This window comes from Akebia trifoliata, chromosome 4, assembly GCF_017979445.1.
Source record: "Akebia trifoliata isolate Shusen 1 chromosome 4, ASM1797944v1, whole genome shotgun sequence".
In the NCBI taxonomy this organism is placed as follows: Eukaryota; Viridiplantae; Streptophyta; class Magnoliopsida; order Ranunculales; family Lardizabalaceae; genus Akebia; species Akebia trifoliata.
Genome location: NC_141378.1, coordinates 18826714 through 18851028, shown reverse-complemented (window position 1 = coordinate 18851028; position 24315 = coordinate 18826714). Strand labels below are relative to the sequence as shown.

Here is a 24315-nt window from a genome sequence, read left to right as displayed (position 1 = left end):
GGTAATTGTGGATATTTATTTACATTTGTTATGCATTATCAATCTTAAAGTCCTTGCCGAGGACATTTTAAGTGGTAATCTCTACTTCTATATCGATAATTATTGTTCTGATATGTAAGTTATGCCTTTTGCATAGGAAGTTGGGAGAAACTTGGGTTTGCAACACACTAAAACATAGTTATATACACTTAGGGAATGTACATTTTTATTATTTTAACCATCTAGCATATAATGAGTAAAACTTGTTGTAGTTAAAATGAAATTGCCTTGGCGTTATATCTTGTATTTTTTTAGCTTAATTGTAGCATGAAGTTAGGAAGAAAAAATTAGAGACATTTTATCTGTAGTAGACTAAACTTTTTTGTAGTCTAAGTTGGATCTTGGGAAATAGGCTACACGACAACTCAATAAAAGGCCTCCATGATTGTGACACTTGATACGTTGAGAAGAGATTTAATATGCTTCATTTGTGGGTTGGCACCATGTTTGAAAGCCATAACTTTGAGTTCTAAAGAAATTGCCTTGGGTTATCATGCATTTGTTTAGCTTAATTGTAACCTAGAGTTAGAAGGAAAAAAGAAGAAACATTTTATCTATAGTAGACAAAACCTTTTTGTAGTTCAAGTTCAATCTTGTGAAATAGGCTACACAACAACTCAATAAAAGGCCTTCAGGATTGTGACACTAGATACGTTGGGAAGAGATTTAATATGCTTCATTTGTGGGTTGGCGCCATGTTTGAAAGCCATAACTTTGATAAATAGCGAAGAGGCAAAACAATTGCATTGACTCAAAGTATCAGATGCATAGAAGATCATATTAGGGTTTAGAGAAGAAGAAAACAATGGCGAAAGTTGGAGTAGTCGAACTTGACTCTCTCACTATGAACCATGGCATATATAAAACTAGAAAACAAATGAAATTACAAAGATGTCTTTATGACACATATATAAAATACCGATATATCTAATACTCCCTCTCAAGTCGGAGAATATATATCATATAATCCGAGCATGTTACATAGAAAAATAACCCTATCACTTCCCAACAACTTAGTAAATAGATTAACAAGTTGATCTTTATACTTGACATACGTTGTGGCAATTTCACCACTCAGAAGCTTCTCACGAACAAAATGACAATCCACCTCGATTTGCTTCGTCCGCTTGTGAAACACTGGATTGGAAGCTATATGCATGGCTGTTTGGTTATCACATAGAAGATTCATAGGTGTCTCTATTGTGAAACCAATTTTCTGTAGAAAATGCCTCTACCAAATAAGTTCACAAGAAGAATGAGATATGGCTCTATATTCAACTTCTATACTTGACCTGGCTACCACTGTTTGCGTCTTACTTTCCCATGATACAAGATTACCTCCTATGAAAGTACAATAACCTGTGGTAGACTTCCCATCTGAGGGAGAACGAGCCCAATCTCCATTTGATATCCCTCAATCCAAGTATGACCATTAGGCTTGTTCAACGAACCACGTCCTAGAGATCCCTTCAGATACTTCATAATACATTGAACAGCAAGTCAGTGTGGCATCCTAGGTGCTTCCATAAACTGACTCACAATGCTAATAACATGTGAGATGTCGGGTCTTATGATAGTGACGTAATTCAACTTTCCAACTAACCTCTTTTATCTATTAGGATCATCAAACATATCTCCCTGTTTGGCTATAAGTTTCAATTTCTGATCCACGGGGGTACTCATCGGTTAGGATCCAAGTAACCGTCTCTTTTAACAAATTTAGTACATACTTCCTCTGAGAGAGACTAATACCACAACCTGAGCGAGCCACCTCAAAACCAATGAAATATCTCAATTTTCCCAAGTCCTTGGTATGAAATTGTTGTTGAAGATAAGACTTCAACCTTTATATCCCATCAATATCACTATCGATCAATACAATGTAATCAACATAGACTATCAACAACGCATACCCTTTTTTAGTTTTCCATTGGAAAATTAAATGATCTGTCTGACATCGCATCATCCCAAATGCAAGAACCGCATCACTGAACTTATCAAACCATGCCCGTGGAGATTGCTTCAAACTATAAGGTGTTTTTCGAAACTTACACTTTTTCCCAATTTTCCTTTGAGTAACGAACTTAGGTGGTTGCTCCATATATAGTTCCTTATGTAAATCACCATGTAGGAAGGAATTTTTAACATTTAACTGATACAATGGCCAGTCAGACATAACAACTAATGCAATCAACACTAAAACCAAAGTAATTTTCTCAACTGGTAAGAAAGTCTTAACATAGTTAACTTCATAAGTCTATGTGCATCCCTTAGTAATTAATCGAGCTTTCAATCTATCAACTGTACCATTATGATGAAATTTAACAACATAGACCCACCTACAACCAATAACATGCTTTCCAGGATGAAGAGAAACCAAATACCAAGTATCATTATGATGTAGAGCATCCATCTCATCATCCATTGCTGTTCTCTATCCTGGGTGAGATAAGGTATCTTGAAGATTCTTAAGAATAGAAGACATTGAAGAAGATAACGGAATATAAGAAACAAATTAAAGATAGGATGTCTAGTAACACTAGAATGGGTATCTTTGCAAATAACGGTAGATAATTCACTAGAAGACGAAGCAACATCCATTACATGAGCAGAAGGAGCTTGGAGGAGATATCTGTTAAGGAAGGAAGATCTTAACTTCCTAAAATTTGAGACTTGACTATATGATACTCTGATCGGAGGGATGAAAGAAAACGAATAACATTCATATCCTCTATTTGCTTCTGCATTTGAAGGATATCACTGTTAATGAGTTCATATTGTCAGCTCTTCACGCATACGCATCAATGGAGCGAAAGTCTGATCCAGAGTTTTATCATCCTGCTGTAAAGAGAAATATTGTAAGTGATTTAATAAATTCGGGTAATATTAGTGGATCCCAAATACATGTGTCACTCGTTCCCAAATCTCCTTCGCAGCATCCAAAAACATAAAGTTAGCACTGATCTACAACTCCATACTGTTTTACAACCAAGTAACAATCTGAGCATTTTCCTGTTCACTTCAATGGCTTTTTCATTAAGAAAATTGGACTTAGCTTTGGTTAGATGAGATTTTTTACCCTTGGCCTTCAAAAAGATCTCCACAGCCTTCAACCGCTGTATGTAGTTACTTCCATTTAAGCGAATGGAAGTCATTTGAGTTCCAACCAAATCAGTAGATATACCCAAGAAAGTCTTTTGCTCCATGATGAAACAATTACCCAAGAATCAACAAAATTGCTTTACAATTTTTGGCATTTCTCCCACAATATTAATGTTGCTCACAGGATTAAAAGGTTTTTAGATATTTTCGTGAACGATTTTTTACTACCGGAAAATCTCCTCAACCCGAATTCCTTATAGCCAAGATGTGCGAAAAACCTCAAAAAAAAGGAGAGAAATCTATCTCAGTGAAGTCATTAGGTTCTAAAACCCCTCCAGATAAAATCTCAGGGCTTCAAAACCCTTTTCTAGATAAAATCATAGAACTCCAATACCTCTGAAGATGAAATTGCAAGGTACCTTGAAGGCCATAGGCCCATAACCTAACCACCACACCGCACCATGACCAACCACTAATAACTGACGAAAATCCCTTGATCTACGATCACATTAGGGATATTTTCCAACTACGATGACAAAATCCTCCAAACAAAGGATATTAACCACCAATAGGATAACATGTACAAATCAAATTAGAAAATTCTGGTTTATACCAAGAGAGAAAAGAAGAAAATGCGGAAGAAGAGGAGAGAACCAAACTATGTCTACTAAAGCAGCTCTGATACCATGTAGAAGATCATATTAGGGTTTAGAGTAGAAGAAAAGAATGGAGAAAGTGGAAGGAGTCGAACTTGACTCTCTCACTATGAATCGTGGTGTATATAAAACTAGAAAACAAATGAAACTACAAAAATGCCTTTATGGTGCATATATAAAATACTGTTATATCTAACATGATGTAAAAGGGGATGGGAGATGGTTCTTACCCCCGATGATTGCCAACCAAGATCAGGTGTCATAATGTCTAGAATACCTAATGATGGCTTAGTATTTATCTATGCCATAACCTTGGGAGATAGAAATGGTGGTTAAAATTGCCATACCAATCTCCGGAATTAATATGGAGAAATTTTATGAACCCGATACTTTATTTGTGTTGCTAAGTACGGTTCGATGTGATAGGAATGTACCACTTTACCTGCAAGGTGACGTAGGAGCCTTTTGAGACCAATCATGCGATCCACCAAAGATATAAATTCCGATTATCACCAAGATTGTCCTTAGCTTGCATTTACCTTCTATTGTCCTTGGGACCCCATTATTCTTGCCCCTGAATTCTTGTTGCACTTCTCTTTCATTTCAAATTTAAGGTCTCCATCATGTACCTTATGTTGATCTTTGCATCTTTTTTCACTTCTTGTTCCCAATTTTCTTGTATATTTCTTTTATAGGATCTCACGTGAATCTTGCCTTCACAACTTTGAAATTTGTTATCAATATAAAAAAAAAAAAACTTTTGAATTTGTTCTCAATGCTCCTCACATAATTCTACTTGTTTCATTTGCTCCTTTTTGGCACAACCGTTTTTGACAAGGAGGAGATCATGACTTCTATATGGGGAATTAATGATGATGAGGCCCCAAGTCTAGATGGTTGTTCCTTGGAGTTTATTTTAATTTTTGGGAATTGCTAGGAGGTGGTTGTAAAAACCCTAGTAGCAAGGATTTTTTATCCAGTATGTTGCTTCTACTTTGTAATCCCATTCCAGTTTTCGTTCATAGATAGTTCAATTTTAGTTTTTGATGACACTCCTGCTCACAACATAGAGCAATTTCTTAGAACTCGTGGTCGATTCAAGATGGTTATATGATTTTTTGTTCCAATAGCAATTTCATTTATTTAATTCCTAAGAAGCAAATGGTGAAATATGTCACGGAGTACAAACTTATAAATTTGATAGAGCCTTTGAGAAGTTGTATTTTTTTCCTTCAATGATTTTGTATGGGCAAGGTGCCTTAGCTAGGTATAAACAAATCTTGGTTGAGCCTTGATTACCAATGGGTATATTGGCTTTAAATTTCATGTGCTTATCTACAAAATCAACATGGAAAAGACATATGTTTACATTAGTGGGGATTTTCTGGACTATAGGCTTAGGAGGGTGGGTTTTGATATGAAGTGGATGAGGTGAATTCAACAGAATTCAAATTTAGGGTATGTTTGATTGCACATGGAAAATAGGGTGGAAAATCAATTTTCATGGAAAATGACATTTTTCAAGTGTTTTGTTGCACATGAAAATGGAAATTCATTTTCCACCCCAATCAAAAAGTCTACCAAAACATGGATTTCACTTTCCCACCCATATTTTCCATCCCCAATTCTTCCCCACTCATATCTTCTTTCCTATCACCATCACCACCATTACACTAACCTCGTCATCATCGTCATCACTGTCGCCATCGTCGTCCCCATCGCCGTCTCCATCTCTATCATCACCGTCTCCGTCTCTATCATCACCATCTCCGGCCACCTTCTCTCTCTTCTTCTCCTTCTTCTCCATCCCTCACCTCCTCCGCCACCACCATCACGACGTTTTCCTCCCATCTTCCTCATCATCTTCTTCCTCACTTACCTCCGCCGCCACCGCCACCATCACCATCACGTTCTCCCTTCTTCTTCCTCACTTACCTCCACCGCCACCATCATCGCCACTGTCGTCGCAGTCGCCATCACCGTCGTCACCACCACCATCTCCGTCATTGTCGCCGTCGCCGCCACATCCTCCCCCCTCCCTCTTCCTCCTCATCTTCTCTTTTTCTTTTTTCTCATATTTTTTCCATGATTTTATCCACGTAAAATCAAACAATTGAATTTAATTTTCCAACCCTACCTATATTCCACCACTATTTTTCCATGGATTTCAAATTCCATGGAAAGTCACTTTCCATGCAATCAAACATACCCTTAGTATTTTTTGAACATCCTGCAATTTTTTATACCGACTACGAGGTGCTAAGATTTGTGAACTGGAAGTTTAATGTTGTTTGTTTTGATGAAATTACAATGAAAAGCAACCCCCTCCCCCCTTCCAAAAAAACAAAAATCCCTTTCAAATCTCTAAATTATGAATATCTTTACTGTTACGTACATGACACTGTCTAGCATTTTAAAACAATTAGTTATATGGTGGATAGGATGAATTTAATACTTACATCTGGCAAGTATGCATGAAGGGGGGGTACCTATAGTGCCTAGACATATTGAAGTTCCGTCATTTTGGAATGAAGCAATATAGTTTGCTTGAGTATTGTTTCGCAATATTTCCATAAGTAATAGTACATTCAGTTTGAAGAAATGCCACTCAAATAAGTGGTAAGATGTGTGGAGAGTTGTTCCCACGTCCTAGGTTCAAACCCTTTTGAACCCATACTTCTTATGCTAACGACTAACCCATCTTTGCTTATATATATATATATAAAGTACATTCAGTTGGCCTCATGATATATATTGTTACAATCGCTTGCTAAAACAACAAGGCATACCAGTACAATTAGAATTTATTCCCTCATTGTATGTTTTTCAGAAAAAAGTCATCCAAGTTGTGCCTAGTTGTCATGGTTATGTCTGGGTCTAGGTCTAGGGAGTCCACCCATGCTGGCTTGGCCAAAACCAGTCTTGTAAATATTTGTGTATTGATTTTTTGTCGGGGTTGATTATCCACCCTTACACGCAATACGTTCGAGCTCAACTTTTGATGTTTCCTTTTGTAATTACCCAAAAGGTTGCCCCCTCCCTTCTTGAGGGATCAAATAAAGATCCATTAGAAACCAAGAAGTTGTCTTGTAAGCCATCAAGTACTTGGTAAAGGCACCAAGATACCGAGAGGTGAGAGCATTGTCTTGTAAGCCGCATTGATACATTTCAGTAGAAGTTGCCTTTCAAGCCTTTGCTCGATTATGTCATCTTTTGAATATTTGTGTTGTTTGTGGGCCTTGTGTGTGCATGTTCTATTGCCTTACTTGTATAGGTCACAACATCTAAGGGTCGTGTGGTTAGCATCATGAAGAACATGACTGTGACACCAGGGCATGCCCAGTAGTGCTATGCTATACCCATGCCCAGGCTTCTTTGTTTATGGTAAAAACACACATTTAAAAAAAGAGAATGTTAGCAATATTTCAGTTTCGTCTCAATATTTTTGTTGATTGAACCATCATAATGGGATGATATTTAGAGTATGGATTGTGGGTCATTACTACATTTCATACACTACAAATTCTGCTATTCATGGTCTCTTATTCAGTGAGTTCCAATTTCCAACAACAAAAAATCTACTTGATGTTATGATTGCAACCTTCCCAAATGGAGTGTTTTTGGATTGATTGCCATATTTATCTGGATTGTCCAAAATAATGGTATAAATTGGGTGATAGTGTTATTTGATTTGGTGGATATTTGGCTTTGGATATGGGTCCGATCAGATGGTGAGTTCCTGCATGTGTGCAGTGTATATATCTACATTGACATTAATGGTCTATAAATTGGGGACCAAAAGAATATGATAGAGATTCTTTGATCAAAATTTATCTTTCAAAGGGAGGGAAGATAACCTTGATCGAAGAACTCTATCAAGCATTCCAATATACTTTCTTTGTTCACCATGCCAAGAAGTATGGAAGTGTGAATAGAGAAGATCATCTGAGATTTTTTGTTGAATGATAAAGTAGGGAAACAGAAAGTTCCAGCTCCTTAAGTGGAATCAGATCTGCCTCCCTAAGTAGAATGTGGTGCTCGGGTTTTAGAAAGATAGGAGCAATAAACTTGACATTTTTAAAGAAATAGTTGTGGTGGTTTGGAGATGGGAGGAATAGTTTGTGGAAGGAAGCTATCGCTGCAAAATATGAGGCTGGTCGTTATGGACGGGAGAGTTGTGCAGTGTTCTCAGCCTATGAGTGTTGGCTGTGGAAAAGTATACAAAAGAGTATGTTAGAGTTCCTAAAAAGAATTGCATTCAAAGTTGGGAAAGGGAATAGGGTTAGGCTTTGGGAGGAGCAATGGTACGGAGTTTTACCCTTTAGATCTCAGTTTCCTAACTTCTCCTCTATATCTTATCTTATAAGAAAAAGACCATAATGAAGGATCTTATGGTTCAATCTAGGGACCAATTTTTGTGGGATTTCGATTTCAGGAGAAGCTTTAATGATTGGGACTTAGGAGGTTCAAGAGGTTGTTAGTCTGACTTAGTATATTTCTAATATCCATATAGACCTTTTGGGGGAGAACAACCAGGTATGGGAAGGAAATAAGGACATCTTCTTGTTAAAGTCTTTTTACAATTCTTGTTTTTAACCAATCCTTATAATTTTCAAACATTACTATCTGGTGGCTAAAAGCCCCATCCAAGATATCCTTTGTCTGGTCAGCCTCGTTAGGGAAAATTCTTACCATGGATGATCTTATGGCTAGGGGGTTTATTTGTGCTAATCGTTGTCTTCTGTGCAAATCGAATGAGGAATCGACCAACCACATTTATTGTTTATTCTCAAGAAATGTTTGGGCTCACTTCCTTTTGTTATTCCAAGTTGTGTGGTGCTTTTCTTCCTCAGTTTTATCATTATTTCAGGGTTAGTATCTGAAAAAAATTCCTCACAAAAAAGAGGATCATGTGGTCTCAGCAGCTTAAGAATTAAGAATTCATCTTCCAACTCGTCTCTGAATAGGCATTATGACAAAGAACAAGAAGAAAATGAAAAGAGGAATTTGTCCAATAGTAACAAATGGTTTCATAAGTTGACATCCTATCCAACCAAATAGTTAACCCGTTCACCATATGTTGGGGAGTTTGGATGGAAGGGAAAAATAAAGCTTTTCATGAAGAGTATTCACTAAGCACGTTTGGATATACTTTAAAAAGTAAACTTTTTTACTTTTAAAAGTTGGAAAGTTAAAAAGATTGTTTGGGTTACCTTAAAAATGTAAAAATTTAAGCTTTTTAAAAAGTAAAAAAGAACTTTTTTTTTATTTTTTACTTTTTAAAAAATAATTTCTTCCAAAGCTACTTTTTCTCTCACGATTATTTTCTAATTTGTGTCCAAAGGGACCGTACTTGAGGTCATTATGTCCATAGTGAGGTTGATATTTTTAGGTTATTCTATCCACAGTAAGGTTGATATTTCGATGGAGTAAAATCTTTAAGAAATTTATAGGGTTTTTCTTTTAAGATTTTATATTTAAATGGGACTTAGGTTCCGTTTGGATAAAAAGTAGAAAATATCTGTGAAAGAAAGTAGTTTTGGGAGAAAGTACTTTTTAGAAAGTAGAAAATAATTTCTTTTTTACTTTTTAAAAGTTTGGATTTCTTACTTTTTAAAACTAAACTTAAACAACATTTTTAACTTTTCAACTTTTAAAAGTAAAAATGTTACTTTTAAAAGTATATCCAAACGGGTTAAGTAAATGCTCGTCTTGAAAAGTTCTATTGTTTACTTCCATCTAAATTCACTAATATAAGGTGAATGAATTAAAAATCTCATGATTCTCTTTTCATGAGAATTTTCTTTAGGTACCAGCCTTGAAACAATGATAAAATTAAGTAGGAAAAACACCACGCAACTTGGAATAACAAAAGAAAGGGAGTTGAGAGAAAAGAAAGAAACTTAAAGAAAAAGTTGAGCATGAGAGAAATTTGTTGGGTTTTGAGTTGGTACGTAGCTTATTGAGGTAGAAAATAACTTTTTTTCTTTTACCCTGGTCCTTCTCCAAAATTATTCCGTCACCCCTTTTGACCTTTATTCCATCCAAAAAGCCTCTATTTTATTTCGACTTAAAACCTTCCAAACCTACAACCATAAAATTAGCCAATTAATTCTCAAATAATAAAATTAACCTTAAATAGTGGCAAAAAATTAAAGGTATCATTTATCATTTCATGTAATTATCAGAGCTCTTAATTTGTTTAGATTGAGTGGAGCGTTGTTTACCTCCACTATTTTTTTGTCTTTTTCTTTTCCTAGTGAGATTAGGTCTCGGAAGTCGAAGAACCAAAATTTTGTCTCGGTAATGGGTTCCTCAATCAACTTGTCGCCATCAACAGAGTTTAGTTGGTTGGTCTACTATCTAGGAAAAATTAGATCTCAATGTTTTTGTTTTTAAATTCATCTCAATTTAGGCACATACTATTGTAGACACCCAAAAATTGTTTGGACAATCCTGTGAGTAAATTAGAAGCCTACGAAAGGGAGTTGTTTGGAGGCCAAATTCTTGTAAAATCAAAAGATTTGAGGGATTTGAAAGAAGACTTGATAGAAGTGTAGCCCAACCAAGTAAGGTCCATGCCCAAGGCATGGACTAGTGTAAAAAAATGCTTGGTCTGTGGCTAGGGTATGGACTAGTGTAAGTTTTGCTAGGTCCATTCCCCAAGTATGGTCCAGTGCAAATCTGCACAGGTCCTTGCCCTGGAAATGGAGCCAACAAAATTCTATTGTATTTTTGGCCCCCATCTGCCACTTGGCACCTCTCTACATGTTTTCTTGGACCACCTTCACTTTGGTTCTGTTTTAGAGCTCAAGAATCCTTAGAGCATCATTAAGGAACTTCCCATTTTTCCCTTCATTTAAAGAATAAATTAGTATCCCACCCAATGTTTTCTTTTAATTAAAAGCATGTTGAAGGGTTGAGACCCATGTACTCCAAAGCTTCTCTAAAAAGATCTTAGGGGGTAATTTCCACCTTGACCTCAATTACTCGAGACTCATAAGAGGGTAATTGACCTCTTAGACCCTCCAATTGAGAATAAATCCATACCCTTATCAAGATAAACTTTGAAATTATCATATATCTCAAGGATATGGACCGTCATATCCTTCAAAGAATTCTCTAAAGATCTTGAGGGACAATTACCCTTCCAATGAAAAATCTTGAAATGTCCTCCTATCTCAAGGGTATGAAAAATTCTATTCCTCAAAGAATTCTATAGAGACCTTGAAAGTAGTTTACCACCTTAATCTTTGATGATAATGATTGGTAAGACTCAACAAGGTGTATATTACTATCAAGGCCTCTATGATGAAGGGCAACCAAGGTCGGTCATCTAAGGCTTTTTTGCAATTATCTTAAATCTAGGATTTTGGACTATTTTATCCCCATGAGGTCTTGAAAAGCTTATAAATAGGCATGGACTCTCCAAGCTTGGTCATCCAATTTTTCTTACTCCAAAACTCTATTAAAATCTCTTCTCAAGAGCCTCCATATAATCGAAACTCTGTCCAATTACACTCTCAAGCCACCTTGAAGATCCAAGAAAGGTAAGAAGATGAAGAAGACTAAGGTAAGGTTAGCATTTGGTTTCTTTTTTTTGCATTTGCATGTAGATCATCCTAGGAGCATTCTCCATGTAGGTCAAGCATAAACAATGGCAAAATATGGTTAGAGAGAATACCCTCTTCATAAGGTGATCCTCACCATTATAAGGCTACAATAAGCTCAACGAGAGTACTTGCATGTTTATCATGTAATTAGGAATATATCAATAGCATTTTCTGTGTAGATCAAGCATCAATAGAGGCAGAAGGATTGTTAGAGAGTAAACCCTCTTCATGAATAATGAGGTGATCCTCACCATTATGAGTCTATAATAAGGTCTATGGGAGCACTTGCATTTACATCCATATAATTAGAATCATGTCAATAACATCATCATGTAGCTTAAGCATCAATATTGACAATAGAATGGTTAGAGAGTATATCCTCATCATGGGGTGATCCTCACCATTGTAAGTCCATAACAAGTTCTTTGGGAACATTAGCTTGCATTCATCTACATTTAGAGCACATTCTCTTGCATCCATAAGTGGACCTAAGCACAAAATGTTGAATTCATTAAAGGGACACTTTCATTCCTAGAGTAGTGTCTCAAACCCTTTGCCAAGAACAACCACACCCAATCCTTGGGACACATTCATGTACCTTAATCATCCAAAATGTTAGAATCTATAGAGTGCTTCCCTCATGGATTGCTCATTCAAAATTCTAAGTAAAAGTCAAATAATCCCCCACTTCGGAACATTCTAGTCATTCTACACCTCATACACATAAGCATTCGCTAGCATCTTAATCATCATTTACAATATCTATGCATCCTCATGTCATCATACCACACTTCAAAGCATGGTTTAAAATCTCGTTTTGATCCAATCTTTTAGTTTTTTCAAAAATTGAAACGATACTAATACAATTCCAAAACATTCAATAGAATTGATGTTTTTTTTTAAAAAAAAATCTTAAGAATGTGGTCAAGGGATATATCATCACTTTGAAACACAAGGGTATTTCAAATATTTACAAAACTTGAGGATGTTTTATAAATAACCTAGTCTTCCTAATAAAATCAAGGTCAAGGGCAAGGCATTCGATTAAAACTAGAGGGAACTTTCATTTTGAGAAAAACCAAATAACAAATAAGAAGAGGGAAACCCAGAAATCGGCAAAACCATGTACCCCACCCCCCCCCCCTCCCCCCTCTTCTGTGTGTGTGTTTTGTCCCTAGATCTCTTTTTCTTTGTGTTTTTCTCTCTAGATCTCTCTTGTAGATCCGTATATCAAGAGAAATCAAAAGAAAATGGTCAAAACCTTGATTGTTTCGTCTCGGCAAGGTAAAATTCTAAAACGTTTTGTACAAAACATTACGAAAACGAGACAAAATTTTAATCCATGCATCAAAAGACTTAGGTAAGGTTGCCCAAACCCATTAGGTCAACCAAAAGCCATGGCCCAAAATTAATGGAATTCCCTACTTGGGAAACTCATTTTGTCTTTGATTTTTGTTTAGAATACTATTTGGCCAATTTCTAAGTAACCACCTCTTGGTGGGTAGGTTGGCGTGCTTAACATCTTCCCCATCCTTCAACCGAACCTCCCCACTTGAATCTCATGGTTAAGACTAACCCGAGTCACTATTTTCTTTGAAAAATAAAATTTAAAGAAAATAAACTTTAAGTGACCATTCACATCAAAGAATTTTATGAGTGGTGGCGATTTCAAAAATCAAGTAGTATGGAGGTTTCCTAACATAAATCTACATGTCTACAACGATAGGGAAAGGGTTGTCTAAAAAATAGTCTATTATCTCTCTTTCTGAGGAAAAATTGGAGTTGATTATCAGATTCGACTTTTATCAAATTGATGGAACATGAAATGCAAAGGCTTTGATACGAATGCTAGGATTTAGATGCATATTTGTTACACAAATGAAGTAATCGAACATTGATCGTGTCATGTTGTCACTAGACGCTGGATGGCGAAGAAGCACTGCAACTTGGGCGGGATTGAGGAGCTCAACCCTAGACTGAGTTTCTAAAATTGGGTTGAGCTCGGGTTAGCCCAACTTAGGTAATTTAGGGCGGGTTGGTAGGTTGGTCTCATTGAGCAAGCCTAATTTTATTTTTAAGTTAGGCAAGTTTGGACAGGTTGAGCTTATTTTTCTCTCTTCAAAATTTATGTAAAAATGACTCTTCATCTTCAAAAATCTATATAGTACTTAAACTTAAATAGCAATAATTTAAATATAGAAAGAAAAAAATCAATAAAAAGATTTTTTTACTCAGTTTTACAAATATGTTTAGGAAGTGATAACTATTTTTAAAAAAAAAAAAAATATATATATATATATATATATATATATATGTAAATATATAGCATCAGGTTGAGTTGGGTTGCCTGGAGCCTCAACCCGAATTGAATTTAGGTGGAGATTTCCTAGTCCAGGATCACCCATCAATTGGGTTAAGTTCAGGTTAGCCCGCCCAAGTTTCCATGCCTTAAGACCCTAGGATTTGTTGTTATTGTTGTAAATAAGCAAAGTAGTTTAGTGGTTAGTTAGTAGGTGAAGGCTTGTTTATTTTTATTTTTCCCATTTCTTACATCTCGATGATAGTGTAACATCACCTAATGTTGTTCGTGTTGGGTAATCCCAAGTAGAGGTTGATGATGCAGCTGTGGCCTTTCGCTGAGGTATAGATTGTCTAGAAGGATGCGAAGCACAATATGAAGGTTTACTAAATATTATAGATGGAAACAAGGTATAGTTCAGAACTTGGGTAAAGCTAAAATCCATATGAATTTAGTAAAAATTTTTATTGGCAGTAACATTCATATGGATTAATGCACAAAAATTTAAGAGAACTGCTATTGACACCCCAACTTTTACTTGTTACACCCCAATTTCTTAAATTATTTATCACACCCCAATTAAAGATTAAAACACACCATCCAAATGTAACAAAGGTTTGCCTCAAATTATTCTCTTAACATTATAATACTCTTTCAAACAATTTCAGTAGTTGTTTATAATTATGATTAGGCTTATGTAAAATCTTAAACCAAAAAAATACAAATCTAGCAACAACAAAAAACAAAGAAAAAAAAAACGTGAGACAGCTTCTATTGACACCCCAACGTTTTGTTATTCTCAAACATTTACTTATTTTCTTTATTTTTAGTTGGGGTGTAATGAGTAAAAGATGGGGTGCCAATAGCAGCTCTCAAAATTAAGGAAATTCTTAATGTAGCCACATCTGTTGAATTTTTGTTGGATATTTCTCAATCATCCAAGGAATGGGTACATATGATCGTTAGCCATTAATCATTCCAATAAAATTTTCTGAAATAGGAGATCAATAGTATGGTCAAAAAATTTATCTACATGAGTGTGTTGGGTCTAATATTTTGTGTTTGACCCGTCATTTCTTGTCTATATTGTTCTTTCCAGGGTGAACAGGACTGAGATGTGAAGCTGTTGGAGAGACACTTGAACTTTTAACATTTTGAGTTCTTATCTGCATTTTTTTTGTAATTTGAGATTTCTGTTGTTTTGTATCTCTGGGCTCGCTTGTTGCTTATAAACTCGGTCGCCCTTAATTGGTGATTTGGATAATTTCATATAGAGTGGAAATAAATGCTTGTATTGCTATGCTGGATAATCTATTGGATTTGTTAAGCATAGAGACTTGTTTGCAGTCTTTGGGGGGATTTAGGCCTAGAAGAAGGAATCTTTTTATTTTTATTTTTTGGGTCTATTTATGATTTTTAAGAATTTGAATTTTATTATTTGATATATTAAGTTAGATTTGTGATTTTAACATCTATTAATCCAATTTAGATTTTATCATAGATGTTTAATCTATTAACTCTTCATAGTAATAAATGGTTGAAATGGGATGATATCTCTTGAAAATGCCTAGGAAATAGATCACTATGTGTTGAGTTTAGTCCCACATTGGACACGCATTGTTATAAGCTCCTGGGCCTCTCCACTCATTACCAATTGGTTTTGAGTTGAACCCCCAAATTTATAATGGTATCAGAGTGGGCTTTTCTCTCTTCCACGTCACCCAATTCATATCTCTACATGCTCTGGCCCGGTTAGGCCCACACGTGCAGGGCGTGTTGAGTTTAGTCCCACATTGGATATTCATTGCCTTGTCTCTCTCCTTATAAGCTTCTGGGCCTCTCCGCTCATTGTCCCAATTGATTTTTTGAGTTGAACCCCCCAAAATCGTAGGAGCTTAGAAAAAATCCCTTTTTTGACTAAAAATTTGTGACCCTTAAGATTTTTGTAACACAATTAATACCAAATTTATCAAAAATTCAATTCATATATAAAGTAACTATATTAATTTTATGCCTGGTGTGGTGGTTAAAATCCTACTTAGCCTGTTTGTCATCCACATGGACAAGGAGAGATCATTAAAAAATAACACATTAGACAAACTACAATAGTCTAGAAATCAAAATCTCTTCTCAATACCTTGGATCCTCACCTCTAAGAAAATGGACAAGCCAAGGCATCGAACAAAACGCTTCTATACCACATGAAGAGGAGACTTGATCAAGCTAAGGGAAAACGAATTGATGTTCTCCCCGGTGTACTATGGGGTTGCAGAACCACTTCGAGGAGTTGCATTGATGAACCACCTTTTGCGTTGCTTTCGGGATGGACATAGTCATCCCATTTGAGGACGACATGCCAACCTTAAGTTGGACCATTGATACTAATTTGGTGATGGCGAGAATTTAAACCTAGGTCTATGATATCGCCGTCCATTGACTTCACTGACTAAGCTAGCTGGCACCTTAAAAAAAAAAAAAAAAAAAATCCATGGCTGACTCGGATGCAATGAACTAACATTAATATATGAATTATTTAAGGTTTTCAAGTATTATAAGCAACCTCCAGTCTTTCCAAAACTTGTTTTTCACATCTTAAGTTTTTTTTTTCTTTAATATAACAAATATAAGAGTCATGGTTTTGAAAACTTTTGAAAGAGAAAAATTAGATAACTTATTTTATTTAATTTTTAAAACAAAGAAATGAGATTTTTAAAGATTAAAATCAACTTACATTAAATGTTTTTTTTTTTTTTTAAAGATGGGACTAAGTTGATGGTCAATCATCGCTTTATGGGGTTTCAAACACTTGACCTACCTATCCCGAGAAGCTTATCAAGGTTTGCCATTAGGCCAATCCCTTGGGGTTAAAGATGATTTGACTTACTATGTTACTGAGGATATATTTTTTGGGATAGAGGCTCTCCACCAAACATACTGCTGAAATGTGAGGAAAATCACATGTTTTCTAAAGATTGGCCTTTTTTTTTTCTCTTCTAGAAAGTAGAAATCAATACAAATTTTCTAAGTATCTGTTATGAGAGCATCCTTTGATCTCAGCCTTTTGTTTGACAGAGAGTGGCAAAATTTGTTTGAAGTAGTGTAATTGTCCTCTATGAAGATAGGATACTCTTCTCTCCCTCTCCTTTTTAATAAAAATAAAACAAAGGGTTTTAACTTTCAAACACTTATTCCTTTTTATTGTTTTCTTACATAGACAGAGAACCAAGACAAAAGTAATGAAGGAAGAACTTCAACCCTAACCCCCCCACCAAATACTTGTAAAGTTATAGGCCATTTTCTTTCTATATTTGTTTTGTAATCCAAAAATATACATAAAAGTACCTGATAAAATTTATACAAACCCCTCCAATTTTTGTGAATATTTGAGATACCCCCTACTGTTGCTTTTAAATTGATTGCACATATGCCTTGATTGCAGTATAGTATGCATGACTAACAGAAAATGACAAATGCCACATTTTCAACATCTGGCCAACAACCATTGATTTTTCTTTCAAAAGATCTCATTGAATTTTCTTCTTAAAAATCTCATCTTGTTTTTGAGGTTTGAAGGTTGAAGGAGAGGAGAGAAAAATCTAAGGCTTTTGCAAAAGGTAGTTAACTAAGGTATTTAGGACATTTTTCTATTAATCTCTCAAAAAAGACCATAGTCAAGGGACATGCCATTATTTTTTAAAATAATAAGGTATCTCTCAAATATTCACAAAAATGTGGAGTTATATTTCCAAATAAAAATATATATATAAAAAAAAAAAAAAGAAGGAAAGAGGAGACAAAGTTATTAATGGACACAAAGCCAAGAAAGAGTGAGGGATGGGAAAGTAGGTGAGTACATGTTCTTCTTTTCTTTACCTGACTTAAGAGAGAGAGAGAATCCTAAGGAAACAAGCACCATTATGTTTCATGAACAAAGATCCTATACTGTTCTGTCTGACTTGCACAGCCCAGACCCAGACAGAGAGAGAGAGAGAATCCTAAGCAGGAAAAACATTAGTTTTTAAACAAAGATCCTGTACTCAGGGAGTTGACTAGCTACCCAACTTCAGATCTCTTATGCAAGCCACGTGGATTTTTAATTATTGTATCAAGAACACTTCGATCAAAATTAATGTTTAAAATCTCTATTCAATTTTTATTTTTGGGTGTGTTTTGAAATTTGAAGCACAACGACAAGAGATTACCAAGAAAAGTATATTAGGGTACTTTCTCCTAATTACAACGATTTAATCCATGACTCTTCATAAAGGTACCACATTAGTATCTTTTACAATCATATTTCTTTTAAAAATATCTTTAATTTTTTTCTTCTAATTTTGTTTATAAATACATATATTAATGAAGTTTTTTTTTTTAATTTATTTATTATTATTTAATTAAATTTTATAAATAACTTGTTGAGATTGATATTTACAAAAATACCATTAAATAACAACTACAAAACTTTTAATTTTCACTTGAAATACAAAATAAGAATATAATTATATGTCCATGGAAGGAATTAACAATTTTCTCCTTATATCTCGTTGAGATCTCTAGAACTCTGAAACCCTAATTTTTCTTTTATTTTGTTACATTATCTTCTCATCCATCGATCTAGATATTGTAAAATAAATTTTGTTATTTTGTAAATATTCCTACATTTTTTTTTTATAGATTTTGTAAAAAAATTTAGGATTTCAAGTTCATGAAACATCGTGCAACCTGTAGAATTCAACATGTTTGAATTTTGATCGTCCCATCATGCAGTTCTAGTTTCTTGTAGATCCTAACAACATATTAGTTTGATTAATAATACATAATTAATAGATTTAAGTATTAAAAAAAACCATTAAATCAATGGGTTAGACATCAATCATGAAAAATGAACAAATCTAATTTTCAAAAATCATAAATAAAGTTGATTTTGATTCTTGTTGGTATAGAATTAAGAATTAGTGGGGCCCAAAGAACGAGTTGAGGGAACATCAAAGGATTGAAACATGTCATTTGGCTCATAAAGGAAAGTTAGACTCAAGTATCAAATTGTTTAAAATTAGACTTATTTTAAATTTGGTGGGCCAATTAACGGTAACATTTCAAACGTTGTTTTTACTGGTGTTTTGGAGTGAAAAGTGGGCCCAATGTGCACGTGCGGAGACTTTGAGATCGTTGCAAAAAAATAAATAATAACAAGACTGCGCCTGCTTCAGTGGGCCCAACTTTGATACTATCTTTCCACAAACACGAGGCAAATCGGTAAAAGTGATAAAATGTCAAATATGACCAAACACTTTAACTACTCATAAACCTCTTCTTACTTGTTATATATACATGGGAGCGGTTTCTTAATTGTTATATATATATATATATATGGGAGTGATTCAGCAGCCCTAAAATTTGTCAAATATTGTGCCAAATATTTTGTAAAATATGGGTTAGAAGTTTTGAAATAAGCTGATTTTTTGTGAAGATAATCTCTAAGACGAGGAGATCATCCTCATCAAAAATCAGCTTATTCTAAAACTTCTAACCCCATCAAAAGTGATTTACAAAAATTGGATAATCCATGATTCTTTAATTTATAAATTAAGGTTAGGAATTTCAAAATGAGCTGATTTTTGGAGAGAATGATCTCTTCACCATAGAGATCATCCTCACAAAAAATCAGCTCATTCCAAAGCTTCTAACCCATATTTTGAAAAATGTTTGGTATAATGTTTGATAAACTTTAGGACTGCTGAACCGCTTATATATATATGGGAGGCGTTCGGATGCCTCTATTTTAACAGTCGTTTTAACAAAAGAAACCCGACCGTTGGATATTGTTGAATCGGACGGTCGAAATTGTTGATTTCGTTTAAGTTATATATTATTATTTTTTACAGCGCCATCCCTCACGTTTGGCGTTATTAGTGCCACATCCCTGAGTGAAAAACAGCAGAGAGAACTCTTCTGTTCTCACTAAATGCTCGAAATGTTCTCTCCAAACCCTCGAACACAGAACTCGTCTATTCGATCTAAACCCTAGAACTTCATCTGTTCTCTCTAAACCCTCGAAACCCAAAAACACCAAGACGATGCAGCCTCAAGAGGCGCTTCTGCTGGTCCTTGAAAGTAACCATTACCAAATGGGTTCGTAGCGGTTCCAGCCAAAAGGCTAGCCAAGTTAATAACCATGCCATCCAAACCCACATCGTTGTTGGGTGCAACCAATGGTGGACTTTGTGGTCCATAAATCGGTTGATGAAACGGTCAAGCGCATTGACCTAGACACTGAGTCTCTGAGTTACCAACCCAGATGTAAGCAAACTTGTAATTCTTGTTCTTAACCTGGGAACTCGAAGAAGACGACCTATGGGTTCCACATTAATGGCGTTCTTTTCCTCACCTTTTGTTGCCAATCTCACGATTTGTTTACTTGTTAGAGATTTACCCATTGAGTAGTTCTCATCGAGGATTTGTTTCCCCATTATTGAGAGAAGAAGAGAATTGGGTTTTTTGGAAGAGAGATGGTAGTATTTTTGGGTGGTTTCCCACCAAGTGGAGACATATGAGTTGTTTTGGTTTTGGGGTTTGGAAGGGTAAAGAGAATTGAGGAAATCAGAGACGATAGCGCGTTGAGAGGGCTTGAATTTACCATACCAGATGAGATTGATAGAGATTTTGCCAGAAAGAAGAGGACCGTTGTGGTATTTTAGGAGAAGAGGTTGTTCTGTTACCAACTTGGTGAGTCTCCTTCCTGCAAAGGAGAAATGAAAGAAAGAGACCACTAAAAGGAGTTGTAGAAGCAAAGTTGAAACATAGGAAGCCATGTTGAACAAGATCGAGAGCCTGAGAGAGAGAGAGAGAGGAGCGAACGAGCGAGCGAGAGAGATAGAGAGAGAGAGAGAGAGAGAGACCGAGTGTTTCAGAGAGAGAAAGAGAGAGGAGACGAGAACTCTCTCTGCTGTTGTAATTGTGTCAGGGAGGTGGCACTAATAATCACAAAAATGAGGGATGGCGCTGTAAAAAACAATAATATATAACTTAAACGAAATCAACAATCTCGACCGTCCGATTCAACAATATCCAACGGTCGGGTTTCTTTTGTTAAAACGACTGATAAAACACATGCATCCGAACGCCTCCCTATATATATAGGGAAATGTTCAGCAACAAACATTTTGACAAAACATTTTTCAAAACATGGGTTAGAGGTTTTGGAATGGGCTGATTTTTGATGAGGATGATCTCTACGGTGAGCAGATCATCATCACCAAAAATCAGCCCATTCCAAAACCTCTAACCCATGTTTTGAAAAATGTTTTGCCAAAATGTTTGTTGCTGAACGGGACCCATATATATATATATATGGGTCCCGTTCAGCATCAAACATTTTGTATATATATATATGGGTCCCCATTCAGCAACAAACATTTTGGCCAACATTTTTGTCCTACATGGGTTAGAAGTTTTGGAATTGACTGATTTTTGATGAGGATGATCTCTAAGGTGAGGAGATCATCCTCACCAAAAATCAGCCTATTCCAAAACTTCTAGCCCCATGTTTACAAGTTGAAAAATCGTGGATCGTCCATTTTTTGTAAACCATTTTTTATGGGGTTAGAAGTTTTGGAATGGGCTGATTTTTGGTGATGATGATCTCCTCACCGTAGAGATCATCCTCACCAAAAATCAGCTCATTCCAAAACTTCTAACCCATGTTTTGAAAAATGTTTTCCCTAAATGTTTGGTGCTGAACATTTCCCTATATATATATATATATATATATATATTATATATATGGGAAATGTTCAGCACCCTAAGTTTTACCACACACTTTAACAAACGTTTTTTGTCCTACATGGGTTAGAAGTTTTGGAATGGACTGATTTTTGGTGAGGATGATCTCTATGATTAGAAGATCATCCTCCCCAAAAATCAGCCCATTCCGAAATGTTTAGCCCCATGTTTACACGTTGAAAAATTGTGAACCGTCCATTTTTTGTAAACCATTTTTGATGGGGTTAGAAGTTTTGGAATGAGCTGATTTTTGGTGAGGATGATCTCCTCACCATAGAGATCATCCTCACCAAAAATCAGCCCATTCCAAAACTTCTAGCCCATGTAAGACAAAACACGTTTGTTAAAGTGTGTGGTAAAACTTAGGGTGCTGAACGGGACCCTATATATATATATAGGGAGGCGTTCGGATGCCTCCGTTTTATCAGTCGTTTTAACAAACGGCTTCAAACCGTTGGATATGACGGTTACAAACGCTTGAGATTGAAAGTTGAGGTTAAGTTATAACTTAACCAATATTTACAGAGCCATCTTTATCTTTACAATAATTAGTGTTGCCTCCCTGTCCTCAATTAAAACCCGATCGAAACTTAACGACAGAGAGTTCTGTCGAACCCTCTTTTTCACTGAAATCCGATCGATACTCTCTCATTCTCTCTCTCGCCTGAAATACTCTTGATAAAACCCTCTTTCTCACTCTTTCATTCCCTCTCGCTCTCGCCTAGTTGCAACTCCATCTCCCTCGCACGAGCGAGGGTTTTAGCATGGGATCTTCTCGTACTCTTAGACGAAGGCGAAGAAGTAGTGTGTCTGGTATTTTAGATGAAGATGGAGGAGTCCATCATACATGTAAAAGAAGGTTGAATTAGACTCTTTTAGATCTTTATAGCAAAATCCAATATTTGAAATAAGCTATCAACTCTTCTGATTGTAATATGGATGTTAAAGTTTTTTTTTAGGAAATTTTTATTGTTAAAATAAAAATATATGGATGTTAAGTAACTTTAAGACCATGTTCACTTTCAATGCGAACTTTTATATCCATCGCATTTTGCGATTTAAGGATGCATCAGACAGCCAGGATTTTCAAATTGATCCAATTTTGGGATATGGTTCATCCAATAAGCTGCATTACATCTACCATTTGAATGGTCAAGATTCATTGTTTCCCATATGGTTGATCCAAAAATTACACTGTCACAAAGAAGAGGGGAAAAAGAGTGAGAGAGAGGGTTTCAGGCGACAGCGAGAGAGAATGAGAGGGTGATCGATCAGGTTTCAGTGAAAAAGAGGGTTCGACAGAACTCTCTAAGTTTTTGAACGGGTTTTAATTGAGGACAGGGAGGTAACACTAATTCTTATAAAGATAAAGGATAACTCTGTAAATATTGGTTAAGTTATAACTTAACCTCAACTTTCAATCTCAAGCGTTTGTAACCGTCATATCCAACGGTTTGAAGCCGTTTGTTAAAACGACTGATAAAACGGAGGCATCCGAACGCCTCCCTATATATATATATGGGTCCCGTTCGGCACCCTAAGTTTTACCACACACTTTAACAAACGCGTTTTGTCTTACATGGGTTAGAAGTTTCGGAATGAGCTGATTTTTGGTGAGGATGATCTCTATGGTGAGGAGATCATCCTCACCAAAAATCAGCTCATTCCAAAACTTCTAACCCCATCAAAATTGATTTACAAAAAATGGACGGTCCACGATTTTCCAACGTGTAAACATGGGGCAAAACATTTCGGAATGGGCTGATTTTTGGGGAGGATGATCTTCTAATCATAGAGATCATCCTCACCAAAAATCAACTCATTCCAAAACTTCTAACCCATGTAGGACAAAAAACGTTTGTTAAAGTGTGTGGTAAAACTTAGGGTGCTGAACATTTCCCTATATATATATATATATATATATATATATATATATATATATATATATATATATATATATATAGGGAAATGTTCAGCACCCTAAGTTTTACCACACACTTTAACAAACGTTTTTTGTCCTACATGGGTTAGAAGTTTTGGAATGGGCTGATTTTTGGTGAGGATGATCTCTATGATTAGAAGATCATCCTCCCCAAAAATCAGCCCATTCCGAAATGTTTAGCCCCATGTTTACAAGTTGAAAAATCGTGGACCGTCCATTTTTTATAAATCATTTTTGATGGGGTTAGAAGTTTTGGAATGAGCTGATTTTTTGTGAGGATGATCTCCTCATCATAGAGATCATCCTCACCAAAAATCAGCCCATTCCGAAACTTCTAACCCATGTAGGACAAAACGCGTTTGTTAAAGTGTGTGGTAAAACTTAGGGTGCCGAACGGGACCCATATATATATATATATATATATATATATATATATATATATATATATATATATAGGGTGGCGTTCGCGGGCTAACGTTTTAGCAAACTTTTTGGCAAACTTTTTTTAACCGCTGGATTTAACGTAATCGAACGGACTTTATTTAATTTCACGCGTTATAATAAGAAGTTACATATTTATAGCGCCATCCCTTAAAAATTGAGTATTTCATGCTTCCTCCCTCTCCTCTTTAAACCAGAGAGAACAGAACTCTCTGTTCTCTCTCTCTCTCTTCGAACTCTCTCCTCTCTTCGCCCTCTCTCACTTGCTCTCACCCTCTCTCTCACTCTCGCCCTCTCTCTCTCTCTCACTCTCATCATTCTCTCTCGCTCGCTCGCCCTATTCCTCACTTGTTTGAATGCAGTTATCCAAGAAGTATAGGTGGGATTCTAGGTAAATGGTCGATGCTTGTTTTGGTTGGAGACATGCATAGAGACATGATG

The 24315-nt window shown here is 35.7% G+C and overlaps 1 protein-coding gene, 1 long non-coding RNA gene and 1 pseudogene across 2 annotated transcripts; 1 reads left to right on the top strand and 2 right to left on the bottom strand.

Moving 5' to 3' along the window:
- Positions 1 to 979: 979 nt before the first annotated feature.
- On the bottom strand, positions 980 to 2464 carry LOC147404316 (uncharacterized). Its single transcript, XM_086437836.1, has 4 exons — positions 2347 to 2464; positions 2021 to 2259; positions 1399 to 1515; positions 980 to 1270 (listed from the first exon to the last, which is right to left on the bottom strand). Exons 1-4 carry the CDS (start codon positions 2462 to 2464, stop codon positions 980 to 982), a joined length of 765 nt encoding a protein of 254 aa, XP_086293962.1.
- An 11548-nt stretch (positions 2465 to 14012) lies between these two features.
- LOC147404315 (uncharacterized) lies at positions 14013 to 15058 on the top strand. Its single transcript, XR_015177732.1, has 2 exons — positions 14013 to 14119; positions 14809 to 15058. It is a non-coding gene; the product is annotated as an uncharacterized LOC147404315 (long non-coding RNA).
- Positions 15059 to 19739: 4681 nt separating this feature from the next.
- Positions 19740 to 20552, bottom strand: LOC147404314 (protein PHOSPHATE-INDUCED 1-like; annotated as a pseudogene).
- Positions 20553 to 24315: the final 3763 nt, after the last annotated feature.

What these genes read in the sequence shown, in the direction of transcription:
- LOC147404316 (XM_086437836.1), bottom strand. Translation starts at nt 2,464, where the DNA reads ATGGATGATGAGATGGATGCTCTACATCATAATGATACTTGGTATTTG. An exon ending in TGTTAAATTTCATCATAATG is followed by an intron (nt 2,260 to 2,346) that starts GTACAGTTGATA and finishes CTTTCTTACCAG; the next exon opens with TTGAGAAAATTACTTTGGTT. An exon ending in TTGATAAGTTCAGTGATGCG is followed by an intron (nt 1,516 to 2,020) that starts GTTCTTGCATTT and finishes TGTATTATGAAG; the next exon opens with TATCTGAAGGGATCTCTAGG.